This window comes from Sander lucioperca, chromosome 8 (assembly GCF_008315115.2).
Source record: "Sander lucioperca isolate FBNREF2018 chromosome 8, SLUC_FBN_1.2, whole genome shotgun sequence".
NCBI classification, from domain to species: Eukaryota; Metazoa; Chordata; class Actinopteri; order Perciformes; family Percidae; genus Sander; species Sander lucioperca.
In genome coordinates this window covers 26,687,177-26,698,737 of record NC_050180.1, presented here as the reverse complement: position 1 = coordinate 26,698,737, position 11,561 = coordinate 26,687,177, and the positions used below count along the sequence as shown (strand labels likewise).

Below are 11,561 nucleotides of genomic sequence, written 5' to 3'. Positions count from 1 at the left end.
ATATACTGACTGTGATTGCAAGTAGCAGGAAACAAAAAGCTAGTTATTAGCATTATAGTACATATTTCGGTCAGTATTTTGTATCATTGACTTATATCACAGAAATGTCTTAATATTTGTGTGTACTATAATGCCGTTGTTTTGTTGGACTTATATCTCCTTGTGTATTTAACGTTAGTTTGACTCATCCTTCACAAGCAATCTAGCTAGCTCACACACTGCAGCCGCCATGTCCTCTGAACAGGCCTCGCAGCACTGTAACTAGCTAAGTTAGCTAGGTCTCGCAATGCCAGACTAAATAGCAGTAGACCTGTCACAGTATAGCCACATGTAGCTAAGTAGTTTTTAATACTTTGGTTACATTACCGTGTTTATTAAGTTCTGCTGCTATATTAGCTTGCGAAGGAGCTATCCGTTGCTAACGCAAATTTACCTCAAAAAGCACAAACGTTAGCTAACTACTGCCAAGATATGGTTTCACTGGAGACCAGAGAGGTGTTGTAAGACTCATCAAGTATTGTCATGTTTACACTGTCTTACAATGAAACCATATCTTGGCAGTAACATTAGTTAGCTTCTGCTTTTTGACATAAATTAGCTAGCTAACGTTAGCGTTAGCAACAGATAGCTACTTTGCAAGCCAATAAAATATAGCCTTGGCAAACAGAATTAAGGTTAATAAAACACGATAACTATGTAACCAGTATTACAAACTTCTTAGAAGTGGCTGGATTGTGACGTTTTAGGTGTGTTCGGATGAATACGGTGGATGCATAGCTGGACTTTATCCATGCTGGGCTAATGTTGCTTGGGAAGGATGACGTTAGTCACACACGGAGATATGTAATTCAAACAACGGTATTGTGATTAACACAACTATTCAGGCATATCTGTAATATACCGGTCGGTCAATAATACAAAATACTGTAGATCAGTGTTCTTCAACCCTTCTGGTCTGAGGTTCCCCCACAGCCCTGTCATATAAACTCACATACCCCGCCCTATCAACTCCCAATGTATTCACACTATTTATCATATTAAAGTGAATATTCTTACATTTTCATGCAATTGAAATGTAAACATTTAGGTTGGTTTGGTCAGAAATTCTACTAGCTAGCTAGGCCTTTTACTTGAAGTATGGTTAATGTTTCAACAGTCATCCATTACTTTTAGCTAATTTATTTCAACTGTCAGTAGGCCACTTTGAGCTGTTTATTTCTACCATTGATTACTTCGCTATATGTTTAAACATATGTGTTGATTGTTTTAAATCAATCATAATTCAATTATTATTTTGATTAGTTACCGTATTTTCCGGACTGTAAGTCGCACTTTTTTTCGTAGTTTGGCTGGTCCTGCGACTTATAGTCAGGTGCGACTTATATATCAAAATATATATAATTTAACATGTTTTTAAATGTTATTTCATGCTGAAAACATTACCGTCTACAGCTGCGAGAGGCGCTCTAGGCTTGTGACAACTAGGAATGGGCGTATCGATCCTGTGGTATCGATAGATCGATATACTCACGCTACTCATTTGGCATTGATTTCCTTCAAAAAATATTGATATAAATTAAAAAATAATAATTGGGGGTGTATGCATCACTTTCACTTTACTATGTAAAGACACCCCTGTACCTGGCGGGGTATTGAGCTGGCCCGTGTCATGTGACAGGAGACGAGCGAATGAGCATCAACGTGCAACACAGCCGACAGCGACACAGACAAGGGCCTGAAAATGTGTATGTTTTTGTTCATATTTAATTTATTTCATTCATATTAATGTTATTTATTTTAATTTTAATTTTATTATGTATTGACCATAGTACATTTTGTATAAATGGTCTGTATTTGTCTTGTGATTTGTCTTAAATGTAATAATATTTTTACTGACAAAAATTGCCAATAAGAAATTAACGGTATCGGTATCGGTGAAAATGCAAGAAAAACTACCACAAGTGTGGTATCACCCATCCCTAGTGACAACTATATGCTGCTCCTAAAGACAACTGAGAAAGAAAAGAAACTGCAGGTGACTGCAGGTAGTAAAATACGCAGCCGAAAACGGTAATTGAGCAGCAGAAAGAAAGTTTGGAGTGAGTGAGAAATTTGTGAGGGACTGGCGAAAAGGTGAGTCTTACTGCAATGAAGGAAACAAAGAAGAAACATGGTCTTGGATTTTGTGAAATAAATTTCTAAATAAATGCGACTTATAGTCCAGTGCGACTTATATATGTTTTTTTCCTCTTCATGACGTATTTTTTGACTGATGCGACTTATACTCCGGAGCGACTTATAGTCCGGAAAATACGGTAAGCAGCTCCACAATCTCTCAAAGTACCCCCTGGCTACAGCAGAGATACCCCTTTATTGGGGAATCACTGCAGGTGTTGTGTCAAAGACTGTTTCCCGTAGATGTGTTTCGTGCTACTTGCGATCTAATTGGAGACGAACAGCCAATCAGAATTGACCTTTTGATTCTGCAATTGGTTGGTTTTGTGGCACACTTGTAATGCTGTGAAAATCTGAGCGAGCGTGTCTAGAGTTAAGCGTGCAGAGAGAAGAGGTTGAGAGCGAGGGAGACATGACCGGAGCACAGCAGCGTCTACCTGCCAGCAGAGAAAGACATGCAAAGACATTTATTGTGCACGAAATAGGTTTTTGTTTACTCAAACTGAATTATTTTTTGCAAGTGTAAATTTCTGTTCAAAATGTAATGTAATGTGCTGCAAAATATAGTTCTCTGTGCTCAAAATATACAATTACTCGCTCAGGAATGTGACACATATATAACGCCATACAAATACACACAGACACACACACACACACGAACGCCTGCACACGCGCACACACACACACACACACACACACACACACACACACACACATCGTAGCAGGCCTTCCCTTCTCATAGTAATAGTGACCAATAGAATGTTTAGGCTGGACTGACTAGAGAAGCCCTGATAGGAATGAACTGAAGGACGGAGACCTCTGGGATGACCAGGATGTAACCAGGATGTAAAGAGGTGGATGGATAGATTGTGGATGGATGGATTATGGATGGATGGATAGATTATGGATGGGGGAGGGTGGTGTGTAATCCTACATCACTGGATTATTTTTCGTTGCTGCTGACCACACACATCTGCTAGCATTTGTAGTTTCATCAACACATGTTGACTACAACTCAGAAACACATAATGTCTGTGTGTGTGTGTGTGTGTCTCTGTGTGTGTGTGTCTCTGTGTGTGTGTGTGTGTTTATGTGTCTGTGTGTGTGTGTGTCTCTGTGTGTGTGTGTGTCTCTGTGTGTGTGTGTTTATGTGTCTGTGTGTCTGTGTGTTTTGTGTGTGTGTGTGTGTGTGTGTGTGTGTGTGTGTGTGTGTGTGTGTCTGTGTGTGTGTGTGTGTGTGTATGTGTGTGTGTCTCTGTGTGTGTGTGTGTGTGTGTGTGTGTCTATGTGTGTGTGTCTATGTGTCTCTGTGTGTGTGTGTGTGTGTGTGTGTGTGTCTCTGTGTGTGTGTGTGTGTGTGTCTCTGTGTGTGTGTGTGTGTGTGTGTGTCTATGTGTCTGTGTGTGTGTGTGTGTGTGTGTGTGTGTGTGTGTGTGTGTGTGTGTGTTCTTCACCTCAGGGTGATCTGGTAGTCTCCAGCGTGATGCCTCCTAACTCTCCTGATGATGAACAAGAAGATTATTTAAAGTGTGAATCTTAATTTTTTTAAGATATTTTTTTGGGCTTTTCCGCTTTTATTTTGACAGGACAGCTCGGTGAGAAAGGGGAGAGGGGGGAAGACATGCAGGAAATCATCACAGGTCAGACTCTAATCCTAGACCTCTGCGTCGAGGCGTCAACCTCTCAGTATATGTGCGCCTGCTCTGCCCACTGAAACAACCCGGCCACTTTTTCTGCCTTTTTAACTCATAAATTAGGTTTATTGAGCGAAAAATGCTGAAAAAAATCACAAAATATATCTCTCCGTGTTCAGTCCCTCGCAGCAGCACTTTGTTGGACTGATGCAACATTAGTAATATCGTTATCAAGATGGTGCACACATGGTGCAGCTCTAGTAACCACGGGTGCAGCTCTAGTAACCACGGGAGCAGCTCTAGTAACCACGGCTACCCTGATGTTTGACCTGATCAGCAGCGAGACCACGTCGTCTTTCTGCAGCAGCTCGTAATCTCCCCCGGAGGTCAGAGGTCGGCTCGGCTCGCCGCGGGTCCAGGCGTGCTGAGGGAACGGGTCCCCGGCCACGGCGCAGGACAGGAGCACGTGCTGACCCACCACGGCGCTCACGGCTCTGGGTTTGGTGATGAACCAGGGCTGCACGCCGTCCTGGGGCTCTGAAACACAAACAGACACCTAGCTCTGAGGTATGTCTTAAAGTGGCCATATTATGCTCATTTTCAGGTTCATAATTGTATTTTGAGGTTGTACCAGAATAGGTTTACATGGTTTAATTATCAAAAACACCATATTTTAGTTGTACTGCACATTGCTGCAGCTCCTCTTTTCACCCTGTGTTCAGGTCTCTGTTTTAGCTACAGAGTGAGACCTCTCACTGCTGGAACATCTTTGTTGGCAGTCGCACATGCTCAGTAGCTAGGTAAGGTCACATGCTCAGTAGCTAGGTAAGACCATTCAGAACGAGCTAGCATGCTAACGGTTAGCCCCCTAGCCCCCTCGTCTCGGCTAGTGACGTAGAAAGCCGTGCAGATTTTGACCAGCTCACCCGGAGACTGAAGGCAGGACACATTCAGAAACCGTATCTCACTCTAAACAGCATGGATGGTTTTTATCAAAGTTTGTATGAAGCACCAGAAACACAAAATAACTCCCCAAATCCCAGGAAAAGTGATTTTTTTTCATAATATGGGCACTTTAAATGGTAAACACGTGTAGGTGATATCTGAAATGTGTCCAGTGTTGAGCGAGAATGCTGTAACCGATTCTCCAAATCCTCGATTCGATAACATTTTCGATTCTAAAGGCACTGACACACTGAGCCGATAATCGGCCGTCTGACAGTCTGGCGAGGTCGGTGACTCGAGTCTGTTCGGTGTGTTCCATGCCGTCGTCCGTCAGAGGGGCCGTCGGCCTTCATTTTGCCGGCCTGACTTGTTAAATCTGGCAGCAGTTGGACTCAATGACCCATCTGATTGGTGGAGTGCTAGCCCGGAAATGACGAGTGGGATGAGCGTGACTAGAGTCTCTCAAAATCTGATGAAAATCTTTTAAACTGACCTTTGTTGATCTGAAATGAAGACAGATTCAGCAACTGCACGGCCTATTTCTCTCTTAAAATGTTTTCAGAAACACGTTTCGGTGAACTATTTTAGGACAATATGAGATCATATTCTGAACAAGCCGCCATGACAGTCTGGCTGTGAATTTCCGGAGAAAAAAGACCCACGTGATGCATTCGTCCAATCAGCTGCCGGTTTTCATTTTTGGGCGACAATCTAGATTAGCGCCGCCTGCTGTTATGGAGACGTATTACGTCTCATCTCTTCGGTGTGTTCTGAGGAACTTTTTGGACCAACTCGGGGAGACTGATCAGTCACACTGGCTTTACTGCCGACGGCCGGCCGTCTGGTCGGTGTGTAACGGCCTTTAGCTCACGATTCGATTCTCGATTCTCGATTTTACATTTTTCGTTTTTTTAAAGCACATGTTGCTATGCCATTTTTAGACTACACTTTTATGCAATATATCTGACCTTTGTTCGCAACGTACCACACTACACAGTCAAATTTAAAACATTTATTAACCAGTCCTTGTGGAGAAAAATGTGGAGTTTTTTGTGATTGTTGCGGCAAAAATCCTTGATTATGCGGCACGTTTTCTTAAAATGCGATGGAATATGCGGGATATTTATGCAATTTTATGCGATGAAATGATGAGATTCAAAAATTGCGGGAACTTGTAAAAATTGCGGGAACTTGTAAAAATTGTGGGAACTTGCAAAAACTGCGGTTTCATCGTGGCTTCATCGCGGGGTTTGCAGCTTTTCGATGACGTTCACGTCGCGTAATTACGTCACTTCATAACATTCCCATGGCAACAGGGGAAAATGGCTGCTCTTGTGTGAAGTAAACACAACATTTTTCAACTTTCTGCTAAGATATATGTGACTTTTTTGCAACAAAAATGCGGAGACTATGAAATCATGCAAGCCCTGTATATTTTGCGCGGAAATCAGCAATTTATGCGGCGGAAGTGCGGCGTATTTCAAAAAATGCAGCCCCCGCATAAATATGCAGACTTTGGCTGATTATGCATTGAATTATGGGATGGCATAATCAGGTTTTTCTGGAGGGACTGGTTAACAACATAATGTAACAATAACTTATGTCGATAAGATCCCATCTAGTTTCTCTTTTGTAACTGCAGTCTTCTTCACAGGAGATGACATTCAAGTTCACAACAAAACAAACAGCCATGTCCATAGTTAGGGTTGGGCATTGTTTGGATTTTAACGATTCTGGTTCCAATCCCGATTCTTCCGTTAGATTGCGGTTCTTTTCGATTCTCGATTCCGATTCTTTGATGGGTGGAGTTGGAACGGGTCACATGCATCTGCTGCGTTCCAGGCAAGCCGTAACTCATATTTTCACCACTTTCTCCCTGTGAAAGTGCCCTGGAACGGCCGTCAAACCCGTAACTTACTCCCCATGAACTCGTACCAGAGCGTTGTACTCCCAGTTACAGTTTTTGACGTCACACACACATAAACAACAATGTCGACCCCTGTTGATGCTGTACAGATGCCGGTGATTAACGGTGAGAAATAGAAATAAATAGATATAAATAGGCAACGTAAAGTAATTCTGCACATTCTAATCAAAACAATACACATACGATTGTGTACTACTACAGGTTATGTTTATTAAATTAAGCCCAAAATATGTCGCCGACTAGAAATTGCTACTATCAGCTAGCGCGAGCTAACGACAGCGGTAGGTAGCCGCTAGCTAACGCTAATGCTAGCTAGAAGGGTTTGTCGTGACTTTGTCTGGAACGCTACCAAGTTGTGAGTCATGACTTGAAGTCATAATTTACGGGCTAAAAATTGTAGCATTATTTCACAAATAACAGGAACGTTTTATTTTGATTAAATGGTGGATTTGCAGTTTTACCATGCTTTTTCAACGTAAAATAAATCCACACTAGAGCGCTGCTTACTGAGCTCCAAGGCTGCAACACAACAAGTGCCTGGCCGCTACGGAAACCAAAACTTGCGCATGTTAAATTTGGAACCCATGATCAGATTTGAAACCAAATCCTCCAAACGATTCCACTGGAATCGTAATTTTTGAAACGATTCCAAGTAGGAATCAATTCTCAATGCCCAACCCTATCCATAGTCTTCTCTCAACAATTAAGTGTCTTAACAGCATTTCCTCTATGTTGATTTGAACGTGGCGGCCCCCCCCACGACAACATTTCCGCCCCCCACGGTATCAGAAACAGGGCTGCATTGTTAGAGGGCATGTCGGAGAATTTCGCGGACACGTGCTTCACACCGCAAGCGGGCACACGCGCATCACTCGGCAGAAAAAGGGAGAAAGGAAAAAGAGACGCTGTCCGGATGATAAGCCAGTTGAGATTGTGTGTGTACGTCCTTGAGAACTATAAGTCGTATAACTTATGTTGTCAGTTCATTTAAGCCTGGTCTTGCAAATTTAACTGAAGTTAACTGGCGATTTTCGTTGTTTGTATTCGTCACCTGCGAGCTAAATTGCACGTGGCTGTTGATTCGATATAATAGTGATCGCCCACTGTAAGAGCCAATTAGTGCTCTTGGTATAAATAGGAACCAATCTTTGGTTCCTCAGGTGCAACCGGGAAGCACATACCAGTCCGCGATAATGCGATCGCATAATTCAATGCATAATCAGCCGAAATCTGCATATTTATGCGGGGGCCGCATTTTTTCAAATACGTTGCACTTTCGCTGCATAAATTGCCGATTTCCGCGCAAAATATGCGGGGCTTGCATGATTTCATAATCCCCGCATTTTGTTGCAAAAAAGTCACACATATATCTTAGCAGAAAGTTGAAAAATGTTGCGTTTACTTCACACAAGAGCAGCCATTTTCCCCTGTTGCCATGGGAACGTTATGAAGTGACGTAATTACGCGACGTAAACATCATGACGCCATGACGAAACCGCAATTTTTGCAAGATAAATATCCCACATATTCCATCGCATTTTTTAAGAAAACGTGCCGCATAATCGAGGATTTTTGCCCAAAACAATCACAAAAAAACTGTGTGTCCACACGGACACACACGCACACCAACACCACACAAGCATACACAAGCAGTAATTTGTCTGGAAACCCAACGAATATCTCATGGAAATAAATTGAACCAATGGTGTTAACTGCAAATATGACTTGGACTTTCATTGATCAAAAAAGTAAAAAGTGCATCAATTACTCTACCCGTACAAGAGCACCTCAGGGGCTTAAAGCTCGGGTTTAGCCTCTACACCCACGTTTGTATTTTAGCTGCATTACTTACATGCTGAAGTAGTTACACTGCATTAAGATAATGTAACTAATACTGGGTTTCTTCTTATTTGCTACAGAATGCTTAGCCTATATGTCAAGATCAAAGTTGGCCTATATAGTAACTCAAAAAATACAGTTCAATCACAACTGAAAATATGCCTCATTGTGTGTGTGAATAGAGGTGAATACATTAGTTTGTGTTGCAGCGAAGTGTCAGATCCGTTTCCGGGTGCCAGCAAAGTGTCAGATCCGTTTCCGGGTGGGGTGTTCGGACCTGACCCCATTGCTAAAATACAATCCTAAAGGAAACACCGGTCTTAACAAACTATTTGAACATGTACCACACAGATTAACTGCCCTGTTAGTGGTGCTGCCAGTGGAAGAATATGGTACACGCACACAGCAGAGCTTGCAAACTGTGGCTTTTTTATCATAACATAACATTGAAATAACTCACTGGAAATCCCAAATACTTACCACATACCAGAGGAGGCTCAAGTTCTGTCGATGGGTCTCCTGCCTCTGCAGTTGTATCTGTATCTGTGTGTGTGTGTGTGTGTGTGTGTGTATGTGTATGTGTGTGTGTGTGTGTGTGTGTGTGTGTCTCTGTGTGTCTCTCTGTATGTGTGTGTATCTGTGTGTGTGTCTCTGTGTGTATGTGTGTATGTGTGTGTGTGTGTGTGTGCGTGTGTGTGTGTGTGTGTGTGTGTGTGTGTGTATCTCTCTCTGTGTGTCTCTGTGTGTGTGTGTCTGTGTGTGTGTGTGTGTGTGTCTGTGTGTGTCTGTGTGTGTGTGTGTGTGTGTGTGTGTGTGTGTGTGTCTCTCTCTCTGTGTGTGTCTGTGTGTGTGTGTGTGTGTGTGTGTGTGTGTGTGTGTGTGTGTCTCTGTGTGTGTGTGTGTGTGTGTGTGTGTGTGTGTGTGTGTGTGTGTGTGTCTCTCTGTGTGTGTGTGTGTGTGTGTGTGTGTGTGTGTGTGTGTGTGTGTGTGTGTGTGTGTGTGTGTGTGTGTGTGTGTGTGTGTTACCTTCCACAGTGAGCCTGGCCTGGGTCTGGGCCTCTCCGTTCTGGTTCCAGGCCCGGCAGCTGTAGGTCCCGTTGTCTTCGGGGAAAACCTCCTGGATCATCAGCGTGCAGCGGTTCTCCTCCCTCAGGAGGTGGAAGTCCTCAGACTCGGTCACCTCCAGACCGTCATGGAGCCAGACCACCTCAGGAGGGGGGACACCTGAGGACCACAGCACCTTTATTAACACACCTGCAATCATTTACCTGTCCAGGAAATTTTCGCTATTTTGATGTTCTTTTTCTACACTTTTCTCGACGACGAATAAAATCCATTTTTTGTCACTTTTTTCAAGGTTCTTTTGTCATAGCTCTGATATAGAAAGTTTTTGTAAACGGGTCAACAACAGGAGGGTTAAAGGTTGTGAAATGTAAATAGTATTACCACTTATCTAATATTTATCCACATATATAATTAGATCTTAAAGGTCCTATGATATGCTGCTTTTTGGATGCTTTTATATAGGCCTTAGTGGTCCCCTACTACTGTATCTGTCTTTGCCTTTCCTACCGTGTCTTACGGTAGGAACGTCAAAGACATTTCTCCGTTACCAGCTGAGGTAGACACATTAACGTTACAGCTGCAGTGTTTACCATTGCACATTAGCCTAGCAGCTAGCGGAGTATCCTTCTGTTTATAATAGGGTGACCAGACGTCGCAGTTTGATCGGGACAGTCCTGATTTTGAGTTGCGTGTCCCGAGTCCCGACAAAAGCCTGTCGGGACTCTAAAATGTCCCCGTTTACAACAACCACTATGAAATTGTCCCGGTTGTCAGCGATTACATAGCAGACGTGGTCTTATTATAGCCCGAGCATTAACTAAACCCATGTAGAAAGACTTATAAAGCGTCCAGCGTACGATTTGAACGTGTGTGTGTGTGTGTGTGTGTGTGTGTGTGTCCAGAGGTTAAATTGGGCCGGAACTCAGCTCCGTCTCCTTAAGCACCAAATATTGTTATTCCACTTGAATTATTTTTCATCTCCTGGCAAATACATGGCATATGAGACTAATTAACAAGACTACATAGAGACACCATGGCTACATGGAATTAACAGTCATAATAGGCCCGTTCGAGATGAACTGCGCCTCGCCTGTAAAGTGGATGAGAGCAGGCGGCAGCAGCCGGGGGGACGGTGACAAAAAGCCACTGTCAAGTCGTTTGCAGCAGCTTTCACACTGAACAGGTAGTCACAGAAACACTCACATCCTGTTACTGTACGTACACACCGCGGCCGACTTGAGCTTCTAAAGATACCGTAAGTCATTCATTTTCAATGGAAGCTGCTTCTCTCAGCTGCAAGGAGCGGCAAATCTGTCGGCGTCGCGTTTTGGGCGTTTTGAGCGTTTTGAGCGACCAGAGCGTCAATCAGAAAGTTGAAAGTAGGTCAACTTTATGGTAACGAGCTATGACGCGGTTCAGCGGCAACCAATCAGAATATAGATATAGATAGCGTATAGGGACCAGTTAACGTTACCTGCCGGTCACATGGTCTCTCAACAGTCCGCTCACGGTGAAGTCCTGCACGGATCAACAGTTGGCGGCTGCTCGCTCTGCCTGCATGCTGCTGCGGTTCAGCGGCTAACGAGCGAGCTAACTGCTAACAGACACCGCTGCGACCAACAACCAATACACATTCTGTCATTATATATGTAATTTATAAAAGGTTTCTAGTGTCAGTGTATTGGCCGTGCAGCGGCTGCTTGATCTTTTTCCATGATGAACATAGAATGCTGCTACGTCAGAGCGGCCAAAGCCTCAAACAGCTTCCCTGGACTTTCTGACAAGTGTCCTTGACCGGGCGGCCAGAGCTTCTTTGCAGCTCAAGTTGGCGGCGGTGTGGACGTACAGTTAGGTCTGATTCCGATTTAAAAAAATTTTTATCAGACCCATATATCAGCTTGTAGGCTACACAGTCTCCAGCTGTTTTATAAAGACAGAGTAGCTGTCAAAATGTTCTACCTGCAATCTGGTGCTGA

At 43.3% G+C, this 11,561-nt stretch overlaps 1 protein-coding gene across 1 annotated transcript in view; it reads right to left on the bottom strand.

Annotated features, from left to right (window-relative positions):
- Positions 1–3,625: 3,625 nt before the first annotated feature.
- LOC116035202 (myosin light chain kinase, smooth muscle-like) overlaps positions 3,626–11,561 on the bottom strand; it is a 24,576-nt gene continuing 16,640 nt past the window's right edge. The window contains exons 8-10 of the mRNA XM_036004438.1: positions 9,547–9,744; positions 4,139–4,346; positions 3,626–3,674 (exon numbers count right to left, since the gene is read on the bottom strand). Of these exons, the coding sequence (XP_035860331.1) occupies positions 3,626–3,674; positions 4,139–4,346; positions 9,547–9,744 (455 nt within the window). The remainder of the gene's footprint in view (positions 3,675–4,138; positions 4,347–9,546; positions 9,745–11,561) is intronic.